This window comes from Sinocyclocheilus grahami, unplaced genomic scaffold (assembly GCF_001515645.1).
Source record: "Sinocyclocheilus grahami isolate Dianchi unplaced genomic scaffold, SAMN03320097.WGS_v1.1 scaffold64.1, whole genome shotgun sequence".
NCBI classification, from domain to species: Eukaryota; Metazoa; Chordata; class Actinopteri; order Cypriniformes; family Cyprinidae; genus Sinocyclocheilus; species Sinocyclocheilus grahami.
The window spans coordinates 716,808-728,291 of NW_015505243.1; the positions used below are offsets into that span (position 1 = coordinate 716,808).

General features: G+C 36.9%; 1 protein-coding gene across 3 annotated transcripts in view; it reads left to right on the forward strand.

The window, feature by feature from the left end:
* The window catches only part of LOC107584878 (transcription factor E3-like), a 27,955-nt gene extending 18,063 nt beyond the window's left edge, over nt 1-9,892 (forward strand). For 2 of the 3 annotated variants that reach the window (XM_016271643.1, XM_016271645.1), the window contains exons 5-10: nt 4,061-4,156; nt 5,908-6,025; nt 6,780-6,836; nt 7,051-7,126; nt 7,450-7,597; nt 8,860-9,892. In XM_016271643.1, the coding sequence (XP_016127129.1) occupies nt 4,061-4,156; nt 5,908-6,025; nt 6,780-6,836; nt 7,051-7,126; nt 7,450-7,597; nt 8,860-9,282 (918 nt within the window). In that variant the 3' untranslated portion in view covers nt 9,283-9,892. Of the gene's footprint in view, nt 1-183; nt 496-596; nt 822-4,060; nt 4,157-5,907; nt 6,026-6,779; nt 6,837-7,050; nt 7,127-7,449; nt 7,598-8,859 lie in introns of those variants that run through there. The other variant, XM_016271644.1, reaches the window with a different exon arrangement.
* The last annotated feature ends 1,592 nt before the right edge of the window (nt 9,893-11,484 follow it).

The following is an 11,484-nucleotide window of genomic DNA, read 5'->3' on the forward strand; positions in this document are numbered from 1 at the left end:
TAGTTTTTGGTTTTATGAGAAATGCAATTTTGGAGTTTGACATATGACAAATAAAATGTCATGATATGTTGAATAAGAGATCATTATTTTTGACCGTCTTGTGTTTTAAGTTGCTGTTCTCACGCTGTCTGTCTTAAATTGATCTCTGTCTCGGCGGTGAACTCTCAGCCCTGTGTTTCAGAAATAGCATGTGGTAATATGATTACAGCACGGGGTGTAGCGTGGTACTCTAAGCTGATTTACGTTCTCATCGTGTGTCGTCGTAGTGGCTCTGTGATCCCTGCTGACTCCGTGACCCCAGCCGGCTCCGTGATGACGTCACGCGTGTTGATGAGGCAGGAGCTGATGCGACAGCAGGCTCAGGATCAGGAGAGACGGGAGGCCCAGAAACAGGCCTCCAGTGCTCAGCAGCGGCCCACTGACCCCACCCCTGCCATCTCCGTCGCATCCGCCCTGCCGGCCACACCGACCCAGGTGCCTGTGGAAGTGCTGAAGGTATGACCCTATGGAAAACCTATAAAAATGAATGTGAAATATGATGTTTTTGGTGTTGAAATACTGTTTACAACATGAGTTGTCCTGTGTTTGAATCCCAGGTTCAAACTCACTTGGAAAACCCAACAAAGTACCACATCCAACAAGCTCAGAGGCAGCAAGTGAAGCAATACCTCTCTCACACCCTTGGCAATAAAATAGCCAATCAGACGCTGGCGATATCGCCCTTGCCCCAGCCCACCTCCGCCCCTGAGTTAGCCCCTGCCGCCAGTAGCACTCCCAGCAGCCCGCTGGCTGTGCTCAGCCTGGGATCAAACAAAGAAGAGGTATGAACTGAACCCAGATCAGATGTTTCGTAGCCTGCATTTCGTAGCATGCATTTATGTAGCCAAGAATGTGGTCAGCAAAAGTGATGGTTTTGAAGCAAAGCCCTTATGTCTTAAAAGTGATCAGGAATGTATTTTTTTTTTTACTTGTGTTCATGAAGCATGCATTAAATTGATCAAAATTGACAGTAAAGTCCTTTACAGTGTGACAAAAGATTTCCATTTCAATTAAATGCTGCTGACTTGAACTTTCTATTCATTAAAGAATCCTGAAAGAAACATATTACAGTTTCCACAAAAAATATAAATGAGCATGTTTTCAACTCTGATAATAAAAATGTTTCTTGATCAGCAAATTAGAATGATTTCTGAAGGATCATGTGACACTGAAGACTGGACTAATGATGCCGATAATTCAGCTTTGCATCGTAGGAATAAATTACATTTTAAAATACATTTAAATAGAGTTGAAAAGACCTGAATTTAAAACCAGTTATTTTCATTCTAATCATATTTCACAATATTATAGTTTTTACTGTATTTTTAAATGTTCATTCAAAACATAAAAAAATAAGCAGTAGTGTATATGAATAAAATCATACTTACCCCATTTACTTTCTATATAAATGTCCTCTTATCTATATTTTTGATCAAACAAATAGAGCTTTGGTGAGCTTAAGACACTTCTTTGAAAAACATAAAAACCCCAAATATTTGAATGGTAGTGTATCTTGTTTCAATCTCCACATTATGTCATTTTAACAGTACTGCATCATGGCAATAAAGTTATAAAAATTTAAAGATAAGAGTCCTTAAGCCAATGCCATAACAAAAGATGACCCATTTACACAAACAATGATGGCATAACGTAATCTTCTGTGCTCTGACCTACTTTCACATAGGGCTGGCTCGATACCACTTTTTCAGAACCAATCCCGATCCGATACCAGAAATTCTGAGTATCGGCCGATACCGATCCGATACCAGCGCAGGTTTTTTTTTTTTTTTTTTTAAATCAGTGAAGAATTTCTATACCTCAATGTGTTGACCTGATCATCACTCTTTTGTGCGTAAAACACAATCTACCACATATAGACAACATCATTGTAAAGAAAAACAACAAATGAATAAATATATAATCATAATCTATGACAAAAATACTACTATAAACTAGGTTAAAGGATAATTCAGTAGCAAAAGTTACTCTAGAAAAATCACGAGTGCACAATAATTTTATAAAATCTAAACATTTAGTAAAAAAAAAACATTATTTAGTGGGGAACAAATAAAAGTGAATAAGTGTAGGGCTAAATCTGGTCAAATGTTAAACATTGCTCTTTGTATTGTTGTAAAATACATTCATGAAAAACAATAATAGTAATGAGGCAGCAACACATGATAGATAAGACAACAGCAAAGGTTATTAATAATCTTTCATTGCGCAAAAGTATTATAACATGAAAGGCTCCTATACAGAGCAGCAGAAAGTGCTTATGCGCATCCTGTGCGTAGAATGATGCGCTTGAAGCAACACTGAGTCACAGTGCTCCGCATAGAAAAGTTCAAAGCACAAAGGGAAGAGGATGTTGATGCGTAGTGTATTATATCTGTGTGATAGTTTACTGAGCCTTTTCTTTTAACAGTTTAAAATTTAGCATAAAGTACAATTCATAGTGCTCTCTATTCCAGTGTAGTGATCTCTAATAGACACCCGGTAGAAAGTAACATGCTTTAGAAACAGCACTAAACTCCAGCAAGATGCAAAACCACTGATCTTTATCTACAGATCAAGTATAATAATAGGAACATTGTAGCATCGTCTTGACTGTCGTAATTGAACGCGATGCGCAGTTTGAACGCTGAATGGAGGAAGACTTGACAGCCGCAGCGGAGAGAAGAGTTGAATTTAGAGTTGAACTTGAATTTAACGACTTAAATATTCATCTGTGCCTCACATTAAACTATGGAACGGCTTCAGTACACTTGAAATATAGTGCATGAAAAGTTTATGGTGCTTTGTAATGTTTTTGTGCCTTTCCTGGGGCTTAATAATAATTATATTAACACCATAAATATGCGCAGTATTAGTATAGTTACGCAGTATTGTAAAATACACAGAATATCAGATTTGGATTGGTCTCGTCAGAGCCGATACCGATACGGAGTATCAGGGAACGCTCAGCGGACCAGGAGCTAATGTATCGTTTTCTTTTTTGGTCCGGACCAAACGAACCAAGAGAACCGAACTAAGTGTGAACGCACCCTTAGTTTCTTTCCAAAAAAAAAAGATTACTTGCCCATAACTATTGAACAGTAGTATATATGCTTTGGCCTACTTTCACATGCAAAATTACTAGATAACATTTACAATTCCTGCTCTAACTAATTACAATAGAGGTAGTCCTATAGATTTGAGGAATTTTTTTAACGTACAGAATCTCAGATCTGCCCCAGTAAGATAACAGCGGATTCTGTATATGATATATAACTTGTGTGAGAAGTCAAACTTTAGCATTGTGTTATCAAACAATGCTGCATTGGCAGGAAAAGGTTTTATTCTCTAGCCAGCTTGTACTTTAGGCCACTTATTTTGCTAGACATAGTCTGTGAATTTCACATGCTTACAAAACCGTACTAACCAGTAATTATTGTCCTAATAATCTCAAGTCTTAAGCTATTTAGAGTATGCTAGACAACTAATTAAGTGTTTGGCTCTGAGACTCGAAAAGATCCTTTTGTAGAATGTGCCTCACGTTTGCTTAATACATACAATAGCGTGCTTTGTCAAGTCTGCGTGAAGTCGGCCAGACTCTTTTGGGCACTTTGCTTTTGGTACCACATTGTGCTGGTAAATATCACACTCACGGCTCAATGACCCCTGCACACTTCGCACTTTGTGTGGGCTTGGCTATTAAAGTCTTTCAGTCCTGTATTTCTGTTGTGTACATACTGAAGGACCCTTCTCAATCAAAAACACTGACTGGAAAACCCAACGATGAAATACAAGCTGGCTACGGTTCGAGACTTTTATCAGACTTTGAATCGGATGTCTGTATTTCTCATGTCCATGTGGTTGGTGTGTCACTCTGGAAGCCGCTGTGTAGTGTTATTTAAACATCCATCTGCCTCATGACTCATGGTGGAAATACACTGTAAAGCTGTTTTTTTTTTTTTTTGTCTCGCAAGGAATCTAAAACATTATCTACAAGCTGTTTTTTCTCTGTGTTTTAAATGCACAGATCGAAGACGTCATCGATGACATCATCAGCCTGGAATCGAGTTTAAACGATGAATTTATGACATTGATCGACTCGGGTTTGCAGCTTCCCAGCACGGTATGTAGCAACATCCTCAACTCTATTAAGGATCAGTTGAGCAACTCAAGTGCTTTTGTCATCTATTTCTTAAGAACTGATTAAGTAAAGTTTGTCGAACTTGGTTTGCACGACTCTTTGGAACAGCTTTTTTTTAATTTTTTTTTTATCACCGATGCTGATGACACAACAGCCATTTGTCATAATTTGCGGTAATTAATTGAAGCCCACAATTCTGCCTTAGTCTTTTGCAAGCAAAAGCGAATCCTGCTCTGACATGCTATTGCTTTGGAAATACAATTTCGGTTTTCAAATCAGTAATTTTCATTGAGTCTGGGAGGAGTTCAGGTAGAGGCGCTTGTGTAACCAGGTATGATTAAAGGTTAACTTAGACTCATATGCTTGCATATTGTCAGTGTAGTGTTTGCATTCGGGACGTTTGGGTTGAATGGGGGCTTGAAACACTGGAAGCAAATATAAACTTCTGACACATGGCTCACAATGGGTGGGGTCAGCATGCCACGGAGGAGTGACAGAGAGTTGCCGCACACACACACATGCAGAAACGCTGGCCACTGAACGTGTGTGTGCACAAGCTGAATTCTGTGCAAGCTTGCCCTTTTTTTTTTGATACTCCAAAAGATATTTCCCCATTTCTAAACGTCCCTTTTTACGGAGAGACGCACAGAAAGAGGAAGCACTTTGCGGGTGTGTAAGAGAACATGAGGATTCTGGTTTTACTGCCGGAGAATGAGAAGAAAAAAGGCAAGATTGAGGTAAATTTTACTGCATTTTAATTCTCGGGTTGCTTGTCCTGTGTAAATGCCGTGGGAAGATGGTAGGTTTGTGTTTTAGTTGTGCTTTAAAGACAGAGTGATATGTTTTATGACGTTTTAAATAATCTTAGCATGTTGCAAACAGTCTTTTGGGTTTATTTGAGCATGTTAATGCCTCAGGACAGCAGATTTCAGAGCAAGTTTGGATGGATTTTATGTAATTGATTTCTGCACAGGTGTCACTTCATCGGTTTCGCAAAATAAAAAGTCGCCTTTCAGGCTGGCTCTGTTTGTCAAGATGAATGAAATGCATTTTCGGGTAAACCTGCGTCGGTTTTTCGCAAAATAAAAAGTCGCCTTTCAGGCTGGCTCTGTTTGTCAAGATGAATGAAATGCATTTTCGGGTAAACCTGCGTGTTTGAAACTTCAAGCATGTTTATGAATCTTCTGTAACTGGTTTAATTATTCAAAAAATGTCTGACGTTAAGGTTGGTAATGTGTAGTTTTGTTTTCAGCGCTCGTAATGCATCTGCTACCTCGTTGAACCTCATTTCGTAAAAAACGCAAGCAGAATAACTTGGCTATTGTGTGGAAATTTACATGTGTTTTTATTAAGAAATTAAACAAATTTGTGGTTAGATGTGCTCTATTTATGTTCTCAAATGTTTCAGTAAGCACTAACAGAGGAAAGTTTATGGATTTGTATTTTTTCCCCTCTGAATTGCTTTTTATGTATGCATTTTTGCAGATTTTCTCCATTTAATAGTCCTCGCCTTGTCTAGTTTGTTTCACTTTACAAATAAGCATGCACACAGAGCCGTTTGGCCATGGTTAAAGATATCGCCCTTCAGATATGAAGGTTCATGTTTGTGGTTATCTGAACTGAATGAAGGTTATCCATACGGTGCACCATGTGGCAATGAAGGGGCCTCTGACTAGATAATGCAGTGGGCGGGGTCGGTCCTGGTTTAATTCATGGTGATTGGTTTTCAACAGCTGCCGGTCTCAGGAAACCTCCTGGATGTGTACAGCAGTCAGGGCATGGCAGTACCCACCATCACCATCAGCAACTCCTGCCCTGCAGACCTGCAAAACGTCAAGAGAGAGTTGAACGGTGTGTATCTCCGTCTGTGATCTTCCATCTCTTTATTTTGCTGCTTCCTCTTCCTCATTTCTCTGGCACCGATCCTTCACCGGCCAGTCGAGTCAGTCTGACTGTATCAGCAGAGTCACACACCACATTTGCCATTTCCCAATTTCACAGCAGTGCCCAGTTCAGATCTGTTCTCCCACACACAATATTAGAATACAGTCATGGTTGCATATGATTCATTATTGTATCAGTGGATATTTACGCTTTTGCAGAACTTGTGACTGATTAGTGTAAATACCCATCATTCATCAGGCATTGCCCAGCGTGCATTAAAAAATGAAAGAATTATAGAAGTAAAACTGATGTTTTAGTAGCAATTGCAATAAATTAGCAGTGTTTTATGAGACATTTGGAATAATAGAAGTGCGGATATTGTTTGTGAATGTTATTTAGCAAACATAATAGCTTAAAGGTGAAGTGATGTACTTCCTTGTATCTCATTTTACTATCAGAAACCACTATAAATAAGTTATTTGTTGGCTGATTCTGACGAAAAGTCCCACTTCTCAGTCAGACGATGCTATAAGTTTAAGTTTGAGTTTAGGATTGGACCATCTGTTTGCTCAACCAATAGCAGATAGAGGGAGCGTTCGGGATACCTGTTTGAAAACAGTCATTATTTTGGCATTTCTGTCTAGTGATGCAAGTGACAAAGAAATTCACACTTCCCCTGTAAAATTAAATACAAATTGCCATGTTAATTGTTGTTTTATAGATGCAGAGGCGAAAGCTATTATGAAGGAGAGACAGAAAAAAAACAACCATAACTTGAGTGAGTTTGATTTCTTGCAGATTTTACCTGCAGTTTCTTTTTTATCTCTTGAGATCTGTCATCACTATGTGCACATGAACACCTGAAGGTTAATCATCCTTAGTAGAGTATAAGGAAGTGAATTACATTTCAGTTAATCTGAAACAAACATCTTGCCTGTCTAGTCATTCCCATCAATTTAAAGTATGTGTGTGTTTGTGTGTGCGTTTTGTAGTTGAGAGAAGAAGAAGGTTCAACATTAACGACCGCATTAAGGAACTTGGAGCTCTCATTCCAAAGTCCTCTGACCCGTCAGTATCACTGCTCTCGTTCTCACTTCTGTCTGGTTTTCAACAGTGACTGTTTCCAGTGCTGAAAGATTTCAATTTGAGAGATCATTTAAGTTATAATGACAGTTCATTAGAGAGAGTATTATTTTGTTGTATCGAAATTGTAAAAATATGATTTTAATGTCATAACTTGTCAATTTATTTATTTTTAAATGATAAAAGTTTTCTTTTAGATTTAAGTGGCAATTCAATTTTTCCCCACTGTATTTGTTTTATTAATAATTTTTCATGATTTTGTTCAGTACATGTGTCTGTAAGAGTGTCTGCATGTGTTTTCTCAACAGCGAGATGCGCTGGAACAAGGGCACCATCCTAAAGGCGTCAGTCGACTACATCCGTAAGCTACAGAAGGAGCAGCAGAGAGCCAAAGAGATGGAGATGAGACAGAAGAAACTTGAACACTCCAACCGCAGCCTACTGCTGCGCATTCAGGTATGCTGCATACAGTAGATTTCCACAAAAACTTTTACTATATTTAAATCCATTCCATATCCATTTTTCCCCCTAATCACCACAGAATTATTATTAGTAATAATAGTATTACTTATATTCCATTATTGCACTATTTATCAATATTTTGATTTGGCTTTTATTTTTATACTTTCAGATTTCATTTTTATTTAGCAATTTCATTTTCATGCTTTTGTAATTTAAATAATTCTAATTTTTCTATAGTTTTTTTTTTAAATATTGAATTCCACAGATTTTTCACCAAATCACCATGGAATTAGTAGTATTTATGTACTATTATTATAGTATTTCTAAATATTTTGAATTAGCTTTTATTATTTCACTTTTTCATTTTAATTTTAGTTATATTGTTATGGTTTTTGTCATTTTGTATTATTATTATTTTATATTTCTGTTTAGCTTTAATCAATTTTTATTTCAGTTTAAGTTTTGTTAATATTAGTACTGACAATTAAACTTATTTTAAATTAGTTGCCGAGGCAACATTTATAATTTTCATCTGTTTTTAATATTTTAAGTTTTAGGAAAAAAATAATATTTTTAGTTTTAGTGAATAATAACAACACCACACAGAAAATGTGAAATGTGAGTAATCATTTTGGTTTATTTTATTTATGTATTATTTTATTTTTCATTTCGGCTAATATTTTTTTTATTATTATTTTGCCATTTACCCAAAAAATTTGCATCCTCTTCTCAAACCTGATAGTAAAAATAATAATAATGAATTGGAGCAATGGCCTGGCGGTTAAATACATATTCCAGACACATTGAGCTCTATTGCTAATTCAGATTTAATTTAGACTCAATTTTTGTATTTAAGATTCTAAATAGACTCTAATTTGAGTCCAACTTTAATTGTGTCCTGATTCCGAGCCCACTTTCTTCCAAGTACTTCTTACTGTCAAAAAGAAAGATGGATTTAAGAGACATTGACAGCGATTAAAATGCTGGAGGTCGGTTAGTCTGTGTGCTGTTGCTTTCTAGTAGCCTTTTGTTTGAAACAAATCAGGCAGCAGATAAATGTCTATAATCTGCTAATCACTGCATCAAACCATCGCTCATTTGCATAAAGCTGACCTTTGTTCAACTCTTATTGAAACATGGCATCTTGAGGCAAATGTGCCTAATTGTCATTTCCTTAAATTGTGATTTGAAATGCATGTTGTGCATGTGTAAATGCCCCTCTTGCAGTTTAATGATTGAGCCTGTGTGATCGACAGGAGCTGGAAATGCAAGCACGTCTCCACGGCATCTCATCATCTCAGATATCTGACTCCATGCTGACGCAGACTTTAACTCTGGATCACAACCCCAGCAACGATCTCTCCAAGACCCTTCTGTCCCTCAACCAGACCACGCCCTCTTCTTTCTTATCTCCACCTTCTTCCACTTCCTCAGTGGGCGGGACGGTCACCAGCCCTCTGGATTTCGGGACACTCAGTTTCAGCGAGCTGGACGACCCAGCAGCCTCTGTGTTTAATCCAGCCCTGATGGCGGATATGGGATTAGGAGATATTTTGATGGATGACAGTGGTGCTCTGTCGCCCGTAGGGGGCGCCGATCCCCTGCTTTCCTCTGTTTCCCCGGGAGCATCCAAAACGAGTAGTCGTAGAAGTAGCTTCAGCATGGAAGAAGACTTGTGACGTCTTCAATTCGAACGATAGTATTGCTTTACGGTGCAAATCCTGCTTGCGCACTCCATTGTTGGCCAGTAAAGGGCAGTGTAATCCTAAAGTCTATAGTAATCGCCGTACTGTAGATGTCCGAGATCCTCAAGACTTTTTTTTAGAGGTGACACAAGTAGCAGACGCTGACATTTAGAGCCTGATAAATATATAGAAGAATATATGTACATAGAGTAGATTTAGTGCTAAACATCTATTTTGTGTTTTTATTATGCAGTTGTATGAAAAGTAGCACTGTATTATTAACTCGTAGACACTCACCACATGAATTTATTAGAAACGTTGGGGGGAAAAAATGCCAGAATAGCCAAATATATGAAATTTTATTTTTTTTCTTCGTTTCAGATCCCACTCATATAAGTGGGCTCCAAAAGTATGAGACTTCAAACCTGGCAATATGCAAGGCGCAGGATTTTGAATCATAAATAAAGTAAAAAAAATATTTTAGCTTCTGCACTTAAAAAGAGATAAACCAAATACTAAGATATTTTCAGATTCTCTTGTTTTTCAGTTTAACATTGAAATTAAATTATGATGCTAGTAATATACGCTATTGTTTAAAAGTTTGATTCAGTCAGTACAACGTTTGAAAGAAATGAATACTTTTATTTAAAAAGATGCATTAAATTGATCAAAAGTGACGGTGAAGACATTTATAATGTTGCAAAAACAAATTTTTTTTTTTCAACATTGCTAAGAATAAAAAAAAATGTTTCTTGAGCAGCAAATCAGCATATTAGAATGATTTCTGAAGGATCATGTGACACTGAAGACTAGAGTAATGATGCTGAAAATTTGCCATCGCAGGAAAACATATTTAAATAGAATACTAAATATTTCACAATATTACTATTTTTACTGTATTTGGATCAAAAACACACACAAAAAATCTTACCAAACCCAAACTTTTGAACAATAGTGTCATTTCTAATGAAAAATATAATATTAAACTATAAATGTCTGACTGTATGTTAGTGTTTACAGTAGTAGCTCATCAAACACTAAAGGGACAGCTGTGGTTTATTTCTCTTCTTTAAATGTGTGAGTGTGTGTATCTGCACGTCCTACATCTGTGCATTTGATAAAGGTGGCAGTAAACCTGTTCCGAAACCTGCTTGTAATGTCCTCAGGAAAAAGCAACAGACAGAAAAGAGAACATCCTGTTCAGCTCGGTTTTCATTTCCTGCTGGGATTTTTGAGTTCTTCTGTGAAACTGCTGTTTGATTGTGGAGCAAATTAAAACCAGCTCAACGTCGAGGGTCTGCAAGATTTAGAGGGATCACTAATGGCATGAAGTCAAAAGAGTGTTTATATTATAAAACAATTATATGATCAATAAGTCATAGCAACATAACTTCAACTCATCAAAATAAACCAATTTCGACTTCATTTTTTAAGTTATATAACTATTACAGCCAATTTAATATGTAAAATATACTAAAAAATTGAAGGTAGCAGTTGAAGTAGGTGGAATTTGTTTACAATGTACCTACTGTATTTGTGCCATTGATCTGCAATGCATCTCGGCCTCTTAAACGTTGAGTTTTTTTCAGGTTAAATCTCTAGTCATGTGCTGATGTCGGATTGTCTATGCAAGTACTTTCATAGTGAAGTAGCAGAGGTTTATGCGAGCAGATGACGTGTTTCCTTTGACATTCAAAGACCTTCCAGTTCTGAATATTGTTCTTGTTCTCTGCCAGAGAGCAATGAATCATCAAACCGTCAATATCGGGAATTTCTTACTGCAATCCAACATCCCTTATGACATTCACAAGTTCTGTTTTGATTTCCACGGAGACTCATTTTGCTATTATTAATGCTTTTCGTACATGCTTATAGTCAGCTGCTTTTGTTTTTGAGCTAAAAGCAAAGGAAATCCGAAGAAAACCATTCGTTTTTTTTATGAATCTGTACAGCGAGACATGACTGAGTTGAATTTACTTCTGGATGACCATGATAAAAACGTGCTTTTTTTAGGTTTTGGCATTGATTTTTGTTTTATATACAGATATAAAAAGAGAAGGAGTAATTTTATTGTGTACATTAGCAATAGCAGCTTGGGAAACTACTGCAGTTATGCAACATTACAGCTCATCTATGTGTTGATGTGTAATATCTATATATTATAAGCTGATTTAGCACTATGGCTTACATGCATTT